General features: G+C 35.1%; 1 protein-coding gene across 4 annotated transcripts in view; it reads left to right on the top strand.

The window, feature by feature from the left end:
* Nucleotides 1-22,846, top strand: part of CEP112 (centrosomal protein 112) — a 336,631-nt gene that overhangs the window by 20,699 nt on the left and 293,086 nt on the right. For all 4 annotated transcript variants that reach the window (XM_088802335.1, XM_088802333.1, XM_088802332.1 and 1 more), the window contains 4 exons: nucleotides 9,166-9,259; nucleotides 11,149-11,226; nucleotides 21,909-21,956; nucleotides 22,226-22,303. In XM_088802335.1, coding sequence (XP_088658461.1) covers nucleotides 9,166-9,259; nucleotides 11,149-11,226; nucleotides 21,909-21,956; nucleotides 22,226-22,303 — 298 coding nt within the window. The remainder of the gene's footprint in view (nucleotides 1-9,165; nucleotides 9,260-11,148; nucleotides 11,227-21,908; nucleotides 21,957-22,225; nucleotides 22,304-22,846) is intronic.

The raw sequence follows: 22,846 nt of genomic DNA on the forward strand, positions 1-22,846 counted from the left end.
ATGCGAGTAGCGGTTCCCTTATTGGGCTTTTTCAAGACCTGGGTCGTCTGTTGGGCCATTGGGAAACCTGACCTAGGAGACGAAGAGCTGCTGGCCAGCTGGGGAAGTGGCCTGGGGATAGGGACTATGAGTTGGGTATTGTGCTCATAAACTGTCTCTGCTCCAGGGGAGACCTTTATTCTGTGCTCTCACTGGGTGATCGTGATCGTCCATGGTCAACTTCTAGTTGCTTTTCTACTGGTCAGGCTCAGGTTTCAGAAGCGTGCTCTCTAGCAAATCTTTACAAAAGAAAAAATAATCATTTTCATGATTGTGTTTGGGTAGAACACTTAATATGGTATAAATCTGATTAATTTGCTATTTTTGATTCAGTGGACACTTGTTAGGTAGATACTTAACCTTGAGCTCTAGAAATAAGACTAACCAAGGAATGAAAACTATTTCTTGAGGTATCAATAAAACATAACCTTTCACACACTCATAAAACACTTAGCTACTAGTTAATTTTCAACATTAAATGCTAATTAAATATCGTTCTTAGGTATTTACACAGGAAAGGCCAAGTGGCAACAAATTGTAACTGAGACGGAATAGCTTTGAAAACAATGGCCTGGCATTTCTTTTAAGCTTTTTTCCCCCGGTGACTCATATTTTTGACAAATTTAGTCACTTTTTCTTTCTTAAAGGTTTTTTAATGTGTGTGGCTTTGTAATAGCATCCTTTTATGTCACAAGCAAGTTGTTTTTGGTGAAATTTCTATTGTTCTTTTAATAAACAAAAAGGGATGACAGTAAGCTTATAAGTATATTGCAAAATTTAATTTTAAGGGAATCAAAGTACTCTCTAAGTGTTGTACTATTAAGCCAGAGATATATTAATAAACGTTGATTTAAATGTGTGACTTCTAAAGATAGTTTTTATTATTATTTTTTTAATCTTTAAAATCAAATGTGTTATTTTAAAGTAGGAAATGGGAAAAATATGCAGTCCTAAGATGTTTATGAATCTCTGGTCATAGTTTAGTTTTGTCAAACTTCTCATTTTTTGAAATTTAGTTTTTTTTTATTCTTAATAAAGATCCCTTTGAAAAATTAAAATCAATATGTTGTGGATCATTGGAAGTTATTTTCATTTTCTTTTTAGTTTTATTTGATACTTTACAGCATTATTCTTTGTTGCTATTTATTTTTATGTTTCATTGATATTTAGCAATACCTTAAGGAGACTATCCTGCACATGGTATAACAGTATTACATGCTGCTCAGAGGAATGCAAAGACGTGAAATATAAAGTTCTCATTTTAGTTGTCTAATAATTTCTAATGCAGTAGTTATATTTCTCTTACAGTGTTTTACACCTGTAAAACATAGCACACGTAAAAAAGTGTATGAAAATGCACAGGTACAGTTTAAGGAACAATTACATACATCCCTGTACTCTTAACCCAGGCAAGACTTAGCATATTACAACACTCCAGGAGAGCTTTGGTGTTCTGTTGGCTTCACTTCCCTTTTCCTGAGAGGATGCTTGTTCTGTATTCTGTGTTAATCATTTCTTTGCTGCTTCTTTTTTTTTTTTTAACTTTATATAAGTGGAATCATATCATATACATTATTTTGATACTTGCTTCTTTCATATTTTTCAGATTCATCCATGTTGATAAATGTAGCTATAGTTCATTGTTTTGTGGTAAAAATTTAAAATCAGTGTATAATGTACATACATCAAGAAATGCAAATCTTAAGTGTGAAGCTTGAAAATATAGGGGAAAAGGTTCAAGGGAATAGATTTGGCAATAATTCACTGGATATGACAACAACAGCACAGACAACAAAAGAAAAAATAGATAAATTGGACTACATCAAAATTAAAAACCTTTTTCATCGAAGGGCACAAAAAGGCAACCCATGGAATGGGATAAAATATTTGCAAATCATATCTGAGTAAGAGTTATTAATATCCAGAATATACCACGTTTTCCCAAAAATAAGACCTAGTGGACCATCAGCTCTAATGCATCTTTTGGAGCAAAAATTAATATAAGACTGGGTATTATATTACATTATATTATATTACATTATATTATATAAAACTTGGTCTTATATTAAAAGAAGGCCGGATATTATATTATATTATATTATATTATATTACATTACATTACATTACATTACATTACATTACATTACATTACATTACATTATATTATAAAGACCCAGTCTTATATTAAAATAAGACTGGGTCCTATATTAATTTTTGCTCCAAAGACGCATTAGAGCTGATGATCCGGCTAGGTCTTATTTTTGGGGAAACACGGTATAAAGAATCCTCCAATTCAACAACAAAAACAAATAACCCAATCAAAAAATAGACAAAGAACTTGAATAGATGTTTCTTCAAAGAAGATATACAAGTAGCCAATAAGCACATGAAAAGATGCTAAACATCACTAATCATTCTGGAAATGCAGCTCAGAACCATAATGAGATACTACCTTACACCTATTAGGATGGTCACTGTTAAAAAAAAACAAAGCAAGTGGTGGCAAGGATGTGGAAAAATTGGAACTCTTGTGCACCATTGGTGGGAATGTAAATGGTATCGCTGCTAAGGAAAATAGTATTACAGTACCTCAAAAAAATAAAATAAATAAAATAGAATTACCAAATAACCTAGCAATTCCACTTCTGGGTATCCAAAAGAATTGAGACTCAAACAGATATTTGTACTCCCATGTACATAACATTATTCTCAATAGCCAAAAGATGAAAGCATCCAAAATGTCCATCAATAGATGAATGACCTAACACAATGTGGTATATACATATAATGGAATATTATTGAATCTTAAAAAGGAAGGAAATTCTGACACATACAACCTTGAAGATACTATGCTAAGGGAAATAAGCCAGCCACAAAAAGACAAATACTGTATTACTGCACTTATACGACATACCTAGAGTAGTCAGATTCATAGAAAGAAGAATGGTGGTTCCCAGTGTCTGGGAGGAGAGAGGAATGGGGAATTAATTGTTTAAGGGGTACAGAGTTTTAGTTTCGGAAGATGGAAAAGTTCTAGAGATAGATGGTGGTGATGGTTGCACAACACTGTGAATGTACTTACAACCACTGACCTGTACATTAAAAATGGTTAAGATGGTAAATTTTATGTGTATTTTGCCAAAACTAAAAATAAAAAAAATAAAAAATAGGAGAAGGAAAACACAAATCAGCAATATCAGGAATGAATGAAAGAGGAGGCTCCACACAAATCCTACAGACATTAAGAATATAACGAGAATATTATAAATGACTTTATACCAATGAAAACTTTGAAGAAATAGACACATTTTTTGAAAGACACAAAAAACAATACTGATTCAAGGAAAAATGGGAAATCTAAGTGACCCTATACCTACCAAAGAAATTTAATTTGTAATTAACCACCTTCTCACAAATAAATCTCCAAGCCCAGATGGCTTTCTTGGTGAATTCTATTATGCTTTTATGGAAGAAAAATTATATCCTACATGAATTTTTTCCATGAAATAGAAAAATCAGGGAATGCGTCCCAACTCATTTTGTTAAGTCAGTATTTCATTGTTTCCAAAAGAAGGCAAAACATTACAAGAACATAAAACTATGTACCAACATTCCCTCATGAACATAGGTTTAAAAATTCATAATTAGCATACTGTATTCAGAAAATATAAAAAGGATATTATGAATAAATGGGCTTATTCTGGGAATAAGAGGTTTGCTGGCACTTGAAATCTATGTATTTCATTATATAAATAGTTTAAGAACAAAGAAATCATGTGATCATCTCAATATATGCAGAAAAAGCTTTTAACAAACTGCAACATCCACCCATGATAAAAACTGTCAGCAAATTAGGAGTAGAAGGAAACGTCCTCAGCCCTATTTAAGTTATTCATGAAGAAACTAAAGCAATTACAAAAAAAAAGAAAGAAAGAAAGAGGAATTAGCATTCCTGAGTTTTAGAATGAAAGCTGTAGTAATAAAGATAGCACTGTTAGTGAAAGGATAGATAGATAGACCTATGAAATAGAATAGAAATTCGAGAAATAGGTCTCCACATATATGGTCAATTGATTTTCCACAAAGATGGCAATGGAATTAAATGAGGAAAGGAAGGTCTTTTCATCAAATTTTGTTGGGAAAACTGGATATCCACACGTGGGAAAAAATGAAATGGGTTGTAGGCCTAAATGGAAATGCTAAGAACTATAGAACTTCCAGAAGAAGACAGAAAAATCTTTGTGACCTTGGAGGAGGCAAAGATTTCTAACATAGGATATAAAAAAACACAAACGATCAAGGGAAAAAACCTATAAACTGGACTCTCAAAATGAAAACTTTTATCTTTGAAAGACACCATTTGAAAAATTACTTGGCAAGGCAGAGAATGGGAGAACATATTCTAAATACATGTATCTGACAAAGGACTTGTGTCTAGAATATGTGAAGAACTCTTACAGCTCAAGAAAATGTAGGCAACAACCCAATTAATATGCAAGAGATTTTATGGACATTTTACAAAAGAAAATACATAAGTGGCTATTATACACATTGAAAAGATGGTCAACATCATTCTTTATTAGGGAAATGCAAATTATAAAGCATAATGCGATACCACTACACACCCATTAAAATAGCTAAAATGATAAAGACGGAGAAGACCAACAGGGTGACAATATGATGAAACCGGAAGTCTACAGTGTTGATGGGAATATAAAATGGCACAACCACTTTGAAAAACAGTTTGCCAATTTCTTACAAAGTTTAAGACAACTTACCATACAATCCCATGATTCTGATTATTCGTAGGTGTTTAGTCAAGACAAATGAAAATGTATGTCCACATAAATATTGGAATTTGAATGTTCATAGGAGATTTAGTCATAATAGCCCAAATGGGGAGATGATCTAAATGTCCAGCATATGACTAAAAAAGCAAATTATGGTTCATCCATATAGGGAATCCTACTAGCAATAAAAAGGAATGAACTTGGGATGTGTGCAACATGGCTAAATCTCAGAGACATTTCCCTCAGTTAAAGAAGCCAGACATAAAAATGCACAAACTGTTTGATTCCATATATTTGAGATTCTACGAAATCAGGTTGCTTGGATTTGCAGGAGGGAGTAGATTCATTCCAGGAGAACTCAAGAGAACTTTTGGGTGGGATGGAAAGAATCTATATCTTTAATGTGATGGTTACACAGGTATATGCATTTGTCAAAACTCGTGAAACTGCATTTTAAAGGGGTGGCAGTTTTATTGTAAATAAATTATATCTCAGTAAACTTAATAAAAGTCATATCCAGGTGTAGCTGAGGCCTCCTTGGTATGGCTTCTCCCAATTTAAACCTGTAAATTAAAGGAGTAAGTTATCTGACCCCTCCCCCCACACACACACGCACACGCACACACACAGAGCCAACACACACTGGTGAAAGAGGGATTGGAGAACTCCATTCAAAATCAGGAAAAATGGGAGACACATAGCAATGACAATTTGATAGCAATTCTGAAATCTAGCCAGGTATCTAATCCGTTGCCTGTTTCTTGGTCAGGGCTTGGTGCTGCTTCCTGGGAGTGTTCAGGGCTCTGGGCCTTTCCCTTTGGATTATCTTTTAGCAAAGAAATGATTTGTTTTAAGCTGAGTAGTGTTCTCAGCCTGCTTCCTGTTTGTAGGAATCTGGGGACTCAAATACCTCTTTTCATTTTGAACCCTCTGTCCCTTTCCCTGGAAGCGAGTCTGATTCCTTGCTTTTGAGGCTATGTTTGTGTCCTTTGCCTTTTTCCTCTGTGTACAGTTTCTTATAAGCCACAGCTTTCAGAAATGATCACCAGATTCCTCTCAAGAGCAAGGAACTCCGTCCCTGCCTCTGGTTTCTTGGTGAGTTTGACTCAGTGCCTTTACTTTGGGGAACTTTGATTCCCTCCTACTTCTCCAGTCACACTTCCTGCTGTCTCCCAGAGCCTGGCAGACCTTCAGTTTTCGTCCTTTTCATGACATTGCATGTTTGTTCTAGCTAAAAGTGGGGCCATCAGTTATTCTTCTAGGCGCTTCTCTGATGCAGTCTTAACTGCCATTGTCACTACTGTATCTTTAATTATTTCCCAAGTTCCTGTTTTGTTTACTCTTGGAATTCATATTTCGGTGTTAGAGATTTTGAATCTATCTTCCTTATCTCTTGCATTTTCATGTATCATATTCATCCCTTTATTTTTTCCTTTGTGTTCTTAGAATACTTTTTGAACTAGTTGTCTAATTTGCTGATTTGATTTTACACTGTTCTCTTCCATTATGGATTTAAAATTTGGTAATCATGGTTTTCATTTGTAAGCACATTTTTATGATCACAGATTGTTCATTTCCTCTTTACATCTGAAATGTTCACTGGAATCACATTAAAAACACAAATTAAAAATACATTTTAGAAGTTTCCTTACTTTTTTGTGTGCAGTAAGTTTCTTTTGCAGGAAGACATTTGATTGGTCTTCCTTTAGGCTTTTAAATCTTATCATATGTGTCATTGCTTATCTCTTTATCTTTACAGGGACAAGTCTATGTTTCTCTAGTATTTGGAATCAACAGAGATGCTGAGAGAACGGTTCTGGTTGAAATATTTTAGCATTAGAAATATTTTAGCATTAGGAAAAAGTAAAAGGGAAAAAAATCTATATTTCCTATAGTTTTACTCCTCCAGAGGAGTAAAAAGGCATTTGCATGTCAGGGAATTTTATAATGTGCTAAAGCTTTTCTTTCTGTGTTAGTTTTGGCGCCGTGAAATTAATGGAGCCACAGTCCTTCTCTTCTGATTGGCCCAAGTACCATGATCCTGAGCCCACTGGAATCACATCCCCTGTGTAATTGTAGGCTGTCTACACGCCCCACAACTTGCCCTTCTGTGCGGCAGGCAGCCTGTTACTCTTCATAAGAACGCTCACGATGTTGAGCTTTGCCTTCTACCCTCTGTCTCACTGTTCACCCTGACCTCCAGCCCCATCACTGTGACTTTGAGCTGTCTTGGAACCTACGTAGACTTCCAGTTAATTGTATTTTCAGCTGGAGATGGTTTCAGTGGCAAGAAATGAAACTTCTGCGCCTAATGTCCTGTGTTTCTTGGGCAAGCCAGATTTTAGCAACGATACCGACCTTCTTTAGTTGGCTCAACTGCCTTCACGGGAAGCTGGCTTCAGCAATGCCTGTGCTTTACATAGCCTACATTGGAGCATGTTCTAGGGGCAACCTAATGAATTCAGTTTGGGACATGTTGAGTTGGAGGTAGGGCTATGCAACTTGTATTTGAGGCCAAAAGAGCAATTTGCGCTGGAGATGTGGATTTGGTAATCGAAGCTTTTCTTTATTATTTGAAAAACTAATCGTATATTGAATTGTCTAGGGAAAGCATGTAATAAAGAAATAACTACGGTCAGACACAGAACCCTGGGATTATAGAATGTATGGGCTGGGCAGAGAAAGAAGAACGAGTGAAGGTTACTGTGAAGGAGATTTCTGAAGGATCAAACGAGAACCAAGGAAGATGGTTCTACAGAACTAATGAATGTGGCATCTTTAAAAACTGTCCCTAATGTAGCGAGATCGACTAGGGCGAGGACAGATGACAGCTCATTTGCTTGAGCAACTAGAAGAATATTGATGACTTTACTTACAGCACTTTCAAGATGAGTGAAGTCAGATTGTAGTTGACTGAAAAATATATGGCAGGTTGGGACATGGATCCAGTAACTTATTTTGAAATTTTATTGTGATGGGAAAGAGGTAGATTGGTACAGAGGACAGCTACAAGTGTTGTTTTATGTATGCACCCTGTGTGATAAATCAATAAATGTTTCAGTCCTCTTTTATATTAATATTTTCTATGAGAAGAATTACTTTTAATATTTAAGCATTTTTAAATTTTTAAGTATAGCTCCTTTTATGATTGTTTAATCTATTCTTGAAGAACAGGCCACTGCTTAGTATGACATATCAGGTTGCCTCTTCCCACATTCTGAGTTTTAAATGCTTATATCAGCTCTAGCATATTGACAGATGAGTTTATTCCCAAAATATTACTTTGTCTATTTTTCTCATTTGTTTTGAAGTATTTGGCTATCTGGGATATTGAGTAGCGGTATAAAAAAATCAATTGCTCTCTTTAAAACAGCTTTTCCAGAGCTTCTAAATTATTTAGTAGCGAGTCTATCAGTGTTACTACCAAAAACATTCATTTTAATCTTATCTTTTTGAATTACTATTTTGTCTTTTGGGAATACTTAGTACGGCTCACAATTTGTGAAGGAAATCCTAACATGGCTTGTGGTTGAAAGTTAGTGACTTTAATTCATTACATAATGGTAAGTTTCCATTTCATGTATCTTGAAGCAGCTGTTCAGAAAATAGATGTTTGTACCCTTGGAACGTTCATTGAAGTAACTTGAATCAAAATACATGAGATACTCCAGGCTAAGGTAGAATATTGAGAATGGTGTTTTTATACTGTTTTATATTGGAGAAAAGTCTTTTTGTTCAAATTCATTTGGAAGCTTAAACTATTTTCACACTTATGTTGTACTTATCACATTTTAACCTAAATTAATATGGCACATTGTAAAATTTAATACTGATTTATCTGTGGTTTCTTACAAGGTTTTAAATTCATTTAAACTTTCAGCTACATGAAAGTTTTGTTTTTTTTATATATTTTTAAGGCTTCATCTTGATGTGGAACATGAATCCAACAAAATGTGCTAACATGTTAAAACAATTATCTTCTCTGAGATTATATGCTTCATTTTTTTTTCTTCTCTTGAAGCTACATGTGGCAAAAGGGGAAAGGAGGAGAAAAGATTTAAATACATGTAGTTTATTGTAGTTCCACTTACAAAAAGCATTTGTTTGTAAGCAAGTATGTGGCATGTAGGTGACATTTTATCTATAATTTAAATGAAGTAAAATGTGAAAAATACAAGTTGTTATTATTTAGATGTTTTCTTTACTATTGAAGCATCATTGTTACTATAAATAATCATCTCATTTCCAAAAGAAAAAAATTGATAATCCTAGATTTGAACACGCTTGTGTCCTCCAAATTCCCCAAATTCTGATTGTTACTATTTTGGTCTGTTAGCAGGGAACAATATACTGCGAAGCTCCAAATGAGATCACATTCAATGAGTCCAACCTACAGAGAAGATGGACAAAATATTACCCCAAAGAGTTGTGTAAGACCAGATTCTACTTTTGTTTGTTTGTTGTTTTAAAATAATTTCACAAATTTTTAGTTTCATATTGTCAAAGTTTCAATGATTATTTAAAAGCACTGAATAAAGTCTGGAACTGTTGGTAAACATTCCGATGTCAAGGGAATGGTGTATTTGGTATATTCCACAGTGTTCTTTCTGCTTTCTCAATAAGTTGGAGGCATCCTGTTAATCAGCCTATTATTTTTGCTGTGCATCGGAGAATAACTTTGGAAAGCTCTGTTTTTTAGTTATTTTTTCCTTTTTTCTTTAGCTCAGTATATGCATAAAAATGATGAGACACTCAGTTGCCATAAATGTAACAAATTGGGATTAACTTGTAATGAAATCGGGAGCACTGCCCTTCTGATGAAAGTGAACTATATCTTGAAATATGAAGACCTCTCACAGCTAATTGCTTTACCGTAGACTTGGGTCAAACAAGGTGCCAGTGAGCATTCCAGCTAATTTTGTAAAGGAAAAGACTGCCTGCCTCCTAAGAAGGTCTTTGTAGCTTAACTCTGGCTTGTCTTGGGTGACAAGACTTTTAGTTACAGGGGGTCATGTGATGCGTGACTGTTTAGCCCATATTGTTCTAGCCATAACTCCTTGCATTTTCCCCAGTTAGTTCGGAACTTTGAAAATATTTTAATATAAAGGATAGAACATTTTGAATATTTGTGGATTTGTTATCAACCATTACATTTACTCAAAATAAACAGGGCAAGTACATTTTCTTAAGATGTTCTTATTCACACACACACAGAAAAAAACCCCACAAAAAAACAGAGGACCAACATAGAAGCAATAGTGAATTTTAATATAGTATATGTAATAAACATTTTGTTCAATATAAATTTGGAGACTCAATAAAATATGAAGAATATTTTAGTGTGGTTTTCATCACTTCAGATAATTTAAATGGCCATAGGTAAATGGATTCGTTTGTTAGTAATGAGGTTTTCTAAATGTGTGAAAATCCTGTACCAACAAACTCAATTTCAAAATAAAATATTTTTGGCTCTACTCTAGAATATACATTATTATTTTACACAGACTTACTGTCCTAAGTTTTTAGAGCTTTCAGATCATTGTTCATTTCTGAGCACAGATCTTAGTTTGTCCTCAGTTAATTATAATTTTAATCTGGTTTGATAAATGTGTAATATAATAAATTATCTGGGAGGGGAAAGCGTGGAATTTTAAATTTTTTTTAAAGTAAAGAATCACCATAATTGTGTTTTCATGATGTGAATTCAAAGCTTCTTTCTCTTTATATTCAGTGTATGAATGAGAATTAATTTAAGAACAAAGAGCTTCTCGGACATCAACACAAACTTTCCTGTTAACTAATTTTAATGGGAGTAAATAATTCATCTTTTAAAGTGTTCTCCCACCCCCCTTTTAAAACTACTGTGGTATACCACAATTAAAACTTTTTGTAAAAGAACTTAAAGAGAAGAGTCTGGATTAATTTTTAAAATATTCTTTTGATGTGTTTTTTTTTGAGGTCTCGTTACTGTGTGAATATATTGTGAAGGCATCTCATAGCCCTAAGCAGTTATAATAAACAGTCATTACTTAGAATTGAGAACTAGCTCAGTTGTAACATAATCCTTTCCTCTGAGGGCGATATAGCATTACCAAAAAAGCACACAAAACTGTCATTACTCTGAATGACATATATTGTGTCCATCTTTTCCTTTCCTTTCTTCCTTTCTTTTTTCTCTTTTCCTCCCTCTTCTCTCCTCTCTCCCCTTCCCTACCTCCCCTTCTTCCTTCTCTCTTTTTTCCCTCCTTCCTTTTGTCTTTTTTTCTCTTCCCTTCTTTCTTCCCTCCATCCCTTCTTCCTTTTCTCTTTTGTATTTCAGGAAGTTCATTTGAAAAAATCTACTGATTCTTTGGATGACAGCGACATCGAAGCCCGCCTTAATAGTTGGAATCTTGGGGTAAAAACAGTATTTGTTTTATGTATGTATATTGATGTGTCAGAATCGTATTGTATTTGGAAAACATCTGAACTAATTTAATTCTATTCAGTGAATATTATTGGATGTTAGACATTTAGTATTGTAGTAGCACTGAGAAGACTTTGAGTATAGGAAAGAGAAATAACATCCCAAAGAAGCATAGCACAGCCCCTGCCCTCGGCAAGCTGCCTTGGTTTTGGGGAAATAAGAGATATACACATAGTTAAATAATAATTTAAGATGGTATTTGATGAAATACCAAAATGAGTTAGATAGAAAGAATACTGAGGTGGAGGGGAGGAGAAAGGAGGGAGGAGTTGGAGAACAACCCAAGTTGTTCATTTGGGTTAAACAAAATCTCAGGAGACTTCGGAGGAGCCGCCATCATGGACAACAGCTTTCAGGTACAAGGGCTGGTGGGCATGAGTTACTTGGACAGGTGACGAGGAGGGGAGCTAGGAATTCATGGCAGAAACAGGCGTGAAGAAAGGTGTGATCCAAGTCAGCTGTCATGACTGGATCTTTGGGGTGTATGTAGGGGATTAGAGGGCAGTTGTCAGGCTGAATCGTATGGGAGCCTTGAATGCTAAACTGAGAAGTTTAGCTTTTAGTTTTTAGGCAACAGTGAGGCCTGGAGCTTTATTTTTTCCCTCTACGTTATACTTGATATACCTGCTGTTTAAATGCTTTGAAGACATGAAAAGGGGTTTAACACAACTTTTATCACACTTTGTTATTATAAAAATAATTTGTAATTTGAATATTTGAAAAATAAAGAAAATCTGAGGAATAAACTATGTTTTAAAATTGTAATACTGAGAGTTGTGTTAACATTTTGTTATACGCATTTTTCCCTCCTTTGTTTTCTGTGTGTCCTTATAAAATTAAAAGTCAAACAAAATTGGGGTCCTATTTAAATACTAATTTATTATGTGCTATTTTAAATTTGGTTTAAGTTTATAATAGTTGTATAAACATGAATCTTAATGGTAGCAATTTTTCTTTTGGAGGCATGTTCCCGTAATTTATTTAAGCATTCTGCTATTTTTGAACATTTAGGTTGCTCCCAGTTTGTTGCTAATATAAGTAGTACTGCAATAAAATTTCTTAGAAGAGTCTCTTGATACATATTTAGTTGCTTTCTTAGGTCTAGAAGGTGTGCATACCAATTTACGTTCCAACCAGCAGTATGAGGGATTGTCTCACTTCTTCACTGACATTGGGGATTGTTATTTTAACAAACCCTTCCTACTAGTAATGGTCTCTAGTGAATGCAGTGCTTTAGGAAAATTGACTTGGTGGCATTATGAAAGTTATATTGGGTGGGAGTGAAACTAGAGCAAGGGAACCAATCATCTTTTAGGTGTTTGTAGTGGCCTCCACATCGGTATGATTTCTGTGAATATGCAAATGGTAGGAAGGAAACACATTGCAGAGTGAAGAATGCTTAGTGACAGATGGGGAGGCCGAACAGAAGGGCACCTAAAGGTTTGCTTCTGGGAAATGAGAATGTTGGCTCTCTGTCAGTTAACTGATTGCCCGATGGGGGAATCCATTTTAGGGGGTAAAAGTTTTACTTTAGCCTGGTGGAGTTTGAAGAGATGGTAAGAGTAATTGGGGAGTTGAAGGATTGGAGCTTCATGAGACTCAAGGGCTGGAGTCCTACTGCATAGTCTGGTAGTTACATCCAGAGCCTGGACCAGCTCGAGACTTTCAGAGAGTTCAGAGCGAGGAGGGCTGGGTGGACATCACAAACTGAGGACACCTGGGCTCGTGCAATGGCCATGATTTGAAGGTAGGGCAATGGTAAGAATTTAAAGCAATGTGAACCTCTTGGTCATTTTGGGAGTGTGTCAGTGAAAGAGAAGAGAGAAATGGAATTGATCACGAGAGGGGAATAGTAAGTCGAAAGGAAAACATTTTCTTATTTGAAGGTGTTGGGGAAGTTGCCTAAGTTACCAGCGTGGGAGAAAAACACAGGAAATCCTTCAAAAAGACAAATTCTTTTTGCCAGAAAGCAGTATCAAAGTGAAAAACAAAATTCTGGGCTATCCTTTTAAACTTCTCTTAGCCATTTGAAACTTCTGATGTCCATTTCTTAGCACATAGAGTACTTTTCATGACTATTTCACTGTTCAGAGGATTAAATTTTTCATTCGTATAATAAAATAAAACACCTAAAATAGTTGGAGGTAATGCCTTAAAACGAGGCCTGCCTACAGTTTTGTTTCACATTTTTATTGTTCATAGAATGTACTAACAGCGTAAAATATATGTCTTGCATTTTTACATATTTATAACATATATGCATTAATTATGCTGAACTATATCTCTTGAGCACAGTAGAGTAATTGAAGTATCCAGTGTATTAAAAAGCTTAGATTTTGCTTTGATTTTAGTTTGTATGCAGATGTACCATGGACCTATTTTACTTTCTTCCTCTGAATGACCAGTCAATAGCTGGTTAATTTTTGTGCTCTGTACTAATTTTTATATGGCTGGCATGTCTGCCCACACCTTCATTCGGATGCATTAGATATTCTGGAACTTGAATTTTCCAACTTTTGTTAAAAAATACATTTCCTGCCCCCCCCCAAATATTTCCTTTCTTTTTTCCAGAGTGTGTTCACAGTTTTTTCTAAAAATACTTAATTCAAGTAGAGATTTACTTACCAAACCTATCAATCAAATTTTCCTCCTGTATTATTTTTTCTTTTCCCTTTAACCTTTTTAACCTTTAGTTTTGGGGGTGCTTTCTTGCTTTGTTAATAAATTTTATGTGCATTTTGTGCATAACTCTCTTTATATAAATCTTTTTTCCTTTTTTCTGAGGATGGGGGTGAGGGGTCAGGGGAAAGCCTTTCTTGGGCCTTCCAGCCCGGTCACCTGTCAGTTCCCACCCTGGTCCCACGTGCTGACTGCAGAGCCTCACCCCCACCAGGAGCAAATAACAGTGAGGACTCTGAGTAGATCCCTTAGGTTCCTGGAAGCAGAGTCCGAAAGAACAGCATCCGGGTGTGGGAGAGCTCTCAGGACAGGACTTGGGGCGAAGGAGCGGGTGCAGTCAGCCTGAGTGAGTCTTCTCCTGATCCCTTGGGGAGCTTCAGAGGGTGAACAGCACCCCAGAGTCAGTGGGCCCCACCTGGACATCAGGACCCATCAGGGAGGTCAGGACCCAGGTAACCTCCCCACTGAAGGCAAGAGGGCACCTGCAAGCCATTAAGCAGCTGGGGATGCTCTGCTCTCCTGTGAGGACTGTGGGAAGCCTGGCTGTTCTACTCACTGTGGTCTGTCTGCTCACTGTGGCCTCCTGAGAAAGGTTCTCACCCATCACCCAGGGGCAGCTATCACTCGAGTGGAGCAGGCGTATGAGGAAGTTCAGGTGAGACAAGCTGTTGCAGCAGATGAGCTGCCCAAGCTGCGGACCCGTAGAAATGCGAGCTAAATCAAATGGTTGTAGTTTGAAGCCGTGAAGGTTTGGGGTGGTTTGTGATGCAGCAAAACGCTAATTGATTCAGTAGATACTGCCAAACAATTTTCTAAAGTGATTGTGCCAATTTGTGTCCTCATCAGCAGTGTGTGCCAGTTCCTGTTCCTCTACTTTCTCTTCAGTATTTGGTATTGTCAGTTAATTGTTTTTAATTAAAAAATGTAGCCATTAAAATGTACCTAAGCCACACACACACACACAAAAAAAAATGTAGCCATTCCTGAGAGTGGTTAGTGACGTTGCTTTGTGCGGTTATAGCATGTGTTTTCCTGATGACTAATAAAGTTACCTGCTTTTTGATATGCTTATTGACAGTTTGGGTAGCCTCTCAGAATGAAGAGCTATTAGGTTGGAGCAAAAGTAATTGCGGTTTTTGCAATTATTTTTAACCTTTTAAACCACATTTACCTTTTCACCAACCTAATACTTAAGGTTTTGCCAATTTTTCTGTTGGGTTGTCAGCGTTTTTCTGACTGAAATGTAAGAGCTTTGTAGCTATTTTGGTCAAGTCCTCTTGGAATATAGTGCTATAAATATTTTCTTCTACTTTGTTGCTTTCCTTTATTCTCTTGTTGGTGACTTTGATGAATAGAAATTTAAAATTTTAATGCATTCACTTTCTCATTTTTTTCACTTTATATTTAGTGCTATTTTTGTGTCCTGTTTAAGAACTTTGACTAAGGTCCTAAAGATGTGCTCCTATGTTTTCTTCTAGCAGTTCTATTATTTCACTTTTTCTACTTAGACCCACATACCATCTGGAGGTGGTGTGGTATATGTTGTAAGATATGGGGTTAAGATTTGTTTTTGTCCCATGTACTCGTATATCCAGGTAACATTCCCATTTGTTGAAAATACTATTCTTTTCCTACTGCAATACATTTTTATTTGTCTCAAATCAATTGACAGTACATGTTTGTTTCCATTCTGTTCCTCTGGCTTATTTGCTTTTCCTTGTGCGATGAATGGACCTTGTCTTTATTTTTGTATTTTGTTCGTGCTCATTAAATGTTTGTTGAAATGTTGTGAGTAAACCAATGAATGAGCCTCCATTTGTAGTATTATTTCTGTGGAAAAACATTTTTCAAATTCTAAAATATTGACTTTAAAACATTATTTTAGAGCATAATTGATTTAACCTTGAGGACTGAACTTATTTTATGCTATAGAGAAAGTTTTGGCAGTTTCTCTGATGCTATGACTTAAAAATATTTAGTTGTGTTGCTAGTAATATATTGCATAATCATGTCCTTTCCTCAAAGACAGCTAAAATATCAGATAAAATGTCTTTCTATTTTTCTGGAACCAGAGACCATCTCTATTTGATCAACATTAGTCTATAAGAGGATATTTGGTGAGTTTGAACAAATCCTGAGTAATTTGAAGAAACAAACTGACAGAACCCTTTGTAACCAAACAAACAAATCTGCTAAAGCACTAAACAAAATAAAATGTCAAAAGCCAGTTTTTAATCGAGAGCATTCAGATGTCTGTATTTATGTCTAGTTTAAATTATTATATATTTTATTACTATGATTGTACTTGCTTCTTAAACACTAAATTGTTCAGTTATGTGATTTATTCATGTTATTGGAGCTTAATTATTTTTGGCTTTGTTTTCTGTATATTTTGTTAGACTTTAATGTTTTACATAAGACCTTTTTATTTTCCATTTTGGACATTCTTTATTGTGGTATTCTTTTTTGAGGTATTACGAGAGAACAAGAAGTTTGCTAAAAGAGGCATGAAAAAAGTAAATGTTAAGACTGTTTACAGATTGTTTCAAGTCCATGTTACTTGTGGGTTACAAAGTGGGAACATTTAACTTCAAAGCACATCTGGCTGTTGTTATGAAATCAGAAAATAGATTGCTTATTTCCCCCAAGTAGACTCAAGAACATGCTTTACTATGAATAATTTTCCTTACATATTAAGAGTGGTTACAAGACGAAGGCAATATATGAATAACTCAATAAATGAGTAACAACAGAAGATTTATGCTTGTTTATAGTGTTCACTGTTGCTTTTAAATATTAGAATAGACTTTTTTTTTTTTTTTGTCTACTTGAGGAAGGACATTTATGATAACAGAATGACTCCTTAACTTCTGTGTTTAATGGCTTTTAAAGATAAAGAGGGTGAAAGAGGAGTTACTTTTGTATCATCAAAAGGCTACATTGTAATGAACTAAACCGATATTTTGTACCCTGTTTATAAATGTAGAGCTGGGTAAAAATAAGACGCAAATGGTTTTCTTGGCTTTTGGTTTTAAATTTTAAGCTTAATTAGAGCTCGAGCATCTTTGAGAATTCTCTGTTTCCTTCTCCCTTTGTTTTCCCCCTTATATTTAATTTTGTTTCGTAAATTAGGGTTTTATGTATTTTCAGATTTGCATGTATGTTTGAAGAACTTACTTTCTATGCTCGTTTTCTCCATTCAAAAATAGAGAATGGTTATTTACTTTTCTTATATATGCCTTCAGACAATAAATATTTATTGAGTGCAGTTTGCTGCCTGCTGGAAATTTGCTGCCTCTATTTTTCAAAAAGCTGTGTATATATAGTACAGTGTTATTTGCTAAAGAACATGCCTCTTACTCTGGTGTGATATTAAGTGGATTTTGTTATTATTAATATTTTCCGTAGTAAATGTACTAATTCATACACCCACCAATATTGCTCCACATCTGGAACACTTTTATTGTCAAATTTTTATTGTATGCCAATCTTGTGGCTGTAAAATGCTATCTCACTGTGGTATTACTTTACATTTTTTTATTTCTAAACAGATCAAGCAGATTTTCATATGTTTATTAGAAATTCAAATTTCTTCATCAGTGAGATGTGTCTCACGTTTTTCCCATATTTTTCAAATGGGTTGTTGTTGTTTTTGATATTTAAAGGCCTTCTTTACACATTTTAGAGACTAATCATTTATGCAAACATCTCCCAATTTATGGTTTGTCTTTTTAGTTTATTTGTGGTATCTTTTTTTGGAGAGAAGTTCTTAAAGTGCTCAAATTTATTAATTTCTTTTTGTTTATGCTTTTTAAATGTTTCTTGTTTAAGAAATCATCTCTACTCCAAGGCCATAAAGTCATTCTTCTAAATTGTCTTCTGGAAGTTTTTATAATTCTGCTTTTAATGATAAGTATTGAATCCATTGGGAATTTATTATATATATGGTGCAAGGAAGGGATCTGATATTATTTTCTTCCACAGATTGAACACATTCTTATTTTCTCAATAATTTGCAATGCTAGCTCTTTCATGAATCATATATATTTGAGTTTCTGGTACTTTCTAGTTTGTTCTATTGACTTATCTTCATTACTGTAGTTTTATTATGTCTCTGTAAGTCACCCCACCTTGAGTTTTTTCTTCAGAAATTGTGTATTTATTTATAATGAACTTGGTTTTCCAAAAACCCTATTGAGATTTTGATTTGGATAAATTTAGTTGGAGAATTGACATTTTTACAATATTGAGACTATCCAAAAACATGGTTTCACTTTCTATTTCAGTCTTAATGTGTTTCAAAAAAGCTTAACTATTTTCTGCATAGAGGGCTTATGTATATTTTCTTAGGTTTATTTTTAGGAATTATATATATATATGTGTGTGTGTGTGTGTGTGTGTGTGTGTGTGTATATGTGTATATATATATATATATATATATATATATATATATATATATATATATATATATAATTATATATTATATGTTTAGAAACTATATATACCAGGGGTGCCAAAAAAATGTATACAAGTGGGCACTTTTGTCAATGTTGCTCAAAAAGTAGTTCTCCGTGATCAGAAGTGTCTGGATGCTGATGGTAACCACTTTGAGCACCTCTTGTAATTGCAGAAGTCAAAAGTGACTCTATTCATCTTTTGTTGTCGGTATATATTGAGCATTACAATTTTAATACAGTTTTCCTTTCTTAAAATGAGTATACATTTTTTTGGCACTTGTGTATGTGTGTGTATATAATATATATATATATATATATATATATATATATATATATACACACATATGTGTGTGTATATATATATACACACACGCATATATATATCTTCATAAAATCATCGTTTTTTTCTGAATGATTTTTGCTAATTTACAGAAATAGTTTACTTTTACACATTGATTGGGCATCTGGGAACATTGCCAAGATCTTATTTGGGCAGCTCCTGTTTAACATCTTTCTACTTTTTTGACTTTATTTGTACCGCTCTTTATATATATATTTAAAAGTTATATTTGAATACATAATGTCCTAGCAGTGGTAGAATATAAATACCATCCAATACTGACCTGCAGAGAGTGGCCTGCACTGAGCGGGTGCGGACAATCCTGATGAATCAGACTGCTAGAGGGCGCGGAGTCAGAAGTCAAAACCTGTATTACTGTACAGGTTTTGATTTTTGTTTTCTATTTTTATAGTAAATTTTTATGGATTATTTTTTCTTTGTTCATGATTAATTGTGTTGGATTTTTCTGAACAAGCAATAGCCAGTGCCTGTATGGGAGAGGTGGTTTGGGTAGCTTCCTTTGTTTCTTACCATGTTTCCCTGAAAATAAGACCTAGCCGGACAATCAGCTCTAATGCGTCTTTTGGAGCAAAAATTAATATAAGACCTGGTCTGATTTTAATATAAGAGCAGGTCTTATATTATATAATGTAGTATAATACCCAGTCTTATTTTACTATAAGACCCGGTCTTATGTAAGACCGGGTCTTATTTTGCTATAAGACCAGGTATAATATAATATAATATAATTAATATAATATAATATAATATAATATAATATAATATAATATAATATAATATAATATATAATACCGGGTCTTATATTAATTTTCAGATTGTTTAACAAATGGCACCTTTTGTGGTTGTCATTTTGGCCTCTCATTTTCAGAGTCTTTGATTCTGTCTTGTTTCTGTAGGACCCTATTCTCCAGTTCCTTTTTTCTTTCCCTTCATCATGGACAGCCTTCCTTCCAAGGCGCCTCTCTCTGCCACAGAAGTGGTTCCTTCCTAAGACTTTTTCTGGTTCTTCACACTTAACCATGCCCTTCTTTTGGCTTCCCTGTTCTAGCACTTTGATCTATTAGGTTTTATCGTACTACCACTTAAGGTAAGCCACTCTCCTTCTACAGGTCACTCTTTGATGACACTTCTGTTCTCCCACCACTAGGACCCTGAAGTACTAGGATCCTTTTTTTCCATTCTGTGACTGGTTTGTTTTAGGAGGTAGTTCTACAGATGTGATTTTTCTTTGGCCACTTACGTGTTGCTAGAGGGTTTCAGTGATCTCTTTCTGTTATGAAGTCGGCATGGGTGATGGATATGTTTCTTTGCTCTCTTTGTTGATTTGTATGGGTTTTGAAGGATGGGGAGAGAAATTTAAATCCAGGCAACTGCCTGGGTTTATGGGGACTAGTCCCCAGGTGAAAGAAAATTATCTTGTAAATTTCTCCTAATCTAGGTGCTAAAACACTCTTCAGAATCTATCTGTTGCTATAGAGGGTTTTAATTTTTTAAACTTGAATGAGTTCTATTTTTAATTGTATTTCCTCTATGTTATTTGATTAATTGACTCTTTATTCATCTTTAACTTTATTTTCAAATTGGGTATGGATTGTTTATCTTCCGTAATTATTAACTATAATAAATCTTTTGAGTTTTTTGAAAACACAATGGGGTTTTGGAGGAATGGAGCCCAATAACGTGTATTTGAAAAAGATAGTCAGTTGTTTGTATGGTGTACGTCAGGGTCTGAGCCACTGTCCTCTGCTGGAGTTATGGGTAGTCTTATATTTATATTCTTGTATATTTTGAGATTATCCATGTAGTAAATTGTAAGTTTAGTATGTCGAGATATTAGAATGCCATGATAATTCTTTTTTATTATCAGATCATCTGTGAATGAAATAGTTGGGATAACAATCAGTGTTTCTCGTTTATTATACAGTATATTAATTTAATAAATATTTTGTTGAAAGTCTACTATGGGTTAGGTATTGTGCCAGGTACCAGGAATACAAACTTGGGAAGTCCCTGTGCTTGCACTCATTGTTGCTTAAAGACAGATGTGGAGACTTACTGATAAACACTTAAAGTATAAGAGCTATGAGAGACACAGGATACTTTAGGAGCTGATAAGAGGGTGGGATCAGGTCCAGTTTTTCCCGCCCTCCTCCCTCCCTCGCTCCCTCCATTTCTTCTTTCCTCCTCCCTCCCTCCCTCTCTCCCTTCCTTCACCCTTTCACTTTTCCTCCCCCTCCCTTCCTAATGGATATTTGTTGGGCACCCACTACCTGCCAGGCCCTGTGGTGGATGCTAGGAGATAGATGGGTTACAACAGAGTCGTAGTTTGTGTTTAGAGTCCTTACTCTTTTCCAGAAGGTACATGTTAGATCATAAAAGGGAACGGATCCCCACGGTACTACCGGATAGTAGGAACTTAACTAAATTTCCTGGGGGAGATGATTCTTGAACTGAGAGTCTTGAATAAGTTAACCACAAGAAGATGTTAGGAGAATGATTTCACAGGTTGCAAAGACTCAGATATAGGAGAGTGTCATGCTTTCAAGGTGAAACAAGTTGTTTGGTGTCCTTGAAATATGGGGCATGTTGGCGAATAGTTGAGCCTGAGAGGTAAATACAGGAGGAGTTCCAAAGGAATTTTGTATTCCAGTTGCTATTGTAAGGTATCTTGAAGGATTCATACATCAAATCTGCCTAGGAGTACAGTGATGAAAGTGAGACTTGGAAGATGAATAGTTGTGTGCTCATGGGGGATGACGGGCTGGACACAGTCATGCACAGAGGTAGAGAGGCGTAAGAAGACCTGTCCTGTCCTGGTGATGGAGGTCATCCTCGGAGTGTGAACCTGAGGGGAGGCGTAATGGGGATGAGCCTGGGCAAGAGAGGCTGGGAGCGGATCACGAAGGCACATTTGTGTGTGCAAAGGCGTTTAGGATTTATATTTCACTTGTTAGTAGGCCACTGAAATGTATTACACAATGCGTAGTTTCTAAAAAAAAAAGCAACTACTAAGCCGTATAGAAAACATATTTATATAGCAGCTTAATTCTATATTCATCAAATAATAATTAAAAGTCAAAAATTATTAAGACCTCATTTTACTTTTAAATTTTCAGATAGAAAATCCTCGGTACCTGAGACAGAAGCCTATTCCCGCTTCTCTGGTAGGTAAGAATTCCATTGGACTTTTCCTGTGGACAGATATTTTTAAATAAAATAATCTTATAAGTGATTTGCAGAAAGTAATGCAGGTCCACATTATGAAGCTTAATAGTCTTATTAATCCTATCACTTGGATGTGAAAAAATCATTTTTTTTCTCTCCAATGTTGGTATTATTTTGGCATGAACTTCGGGCAATTTAGAAGTTTACTTTTCAGTTAAGTGTAAACTGGGCCTGAAAAAGTGTTGGATAACTCTTACTCATTCAACAGATGACTCCGAAATTCAGCCTGAGAAAATCCAGCAGTTTCCATGAGGATCACTTACTCTCTCGAATGCATGAGAAGGAGGTAGGATTGAGATATTTCTGTTGTATCTAATTATTAACACTATTTTGATATTTTGTGTAATCTGAGTTTTCAGGTCCTACTTAGAATAATGATGCATGGTAGGAAGAGGGTGTCTTTGCTACAAATATAAAGTGATGGTACAGGGTAGGCAGGGTTTGTCTTTCTATGTTTTTAATGCCCGACTTGTATGTTGTGCGTCCCAGCTCTCTGCCTACTGCGCAGGGTGTGCTGAGAGACTATTTCCTGACTTGCTGACTTCCTATCAATTCGTGATTCTCAGGGGCTAGGGGAAATGGCAGTTTTTAGAAGCAGTATCTTTGACCTCAGTGAAATCTGTCCTCCCTTTATCGCAACTTACTTGCTATGTATCCTTCTAGTTTCATTATTCTTACTATTTTTATTATTTGACCTGCTAAATTAAGCTATACTATAGCTGATATATGAATTAATATGCTAACTCTCTTTGGTCTTTTGAAAGTAGAATTATTAAAAAGGCACTATTGTTTATTGGGTAAGCATGGGCTTTGGAGTCAAGAATACATG

The sequence above is a fragment of the Rhinolophus sinicus genome, chromosome 12, assembly GCF_057876585.1.
Source record: "Rhinolophus sinicus isolate RSI-liver-muscle chromosome 12, RSI-T2T, whole genome shotgun sequence".
In the NCBI taxonomy this organism is placed as follows: domain Eukaryota; kingdom Metazoa; phylum Chordata; class Mammalia; order Chiroptera; family Rhinolophidae; genus Rhinolophus; species Rhinolophus sinicus.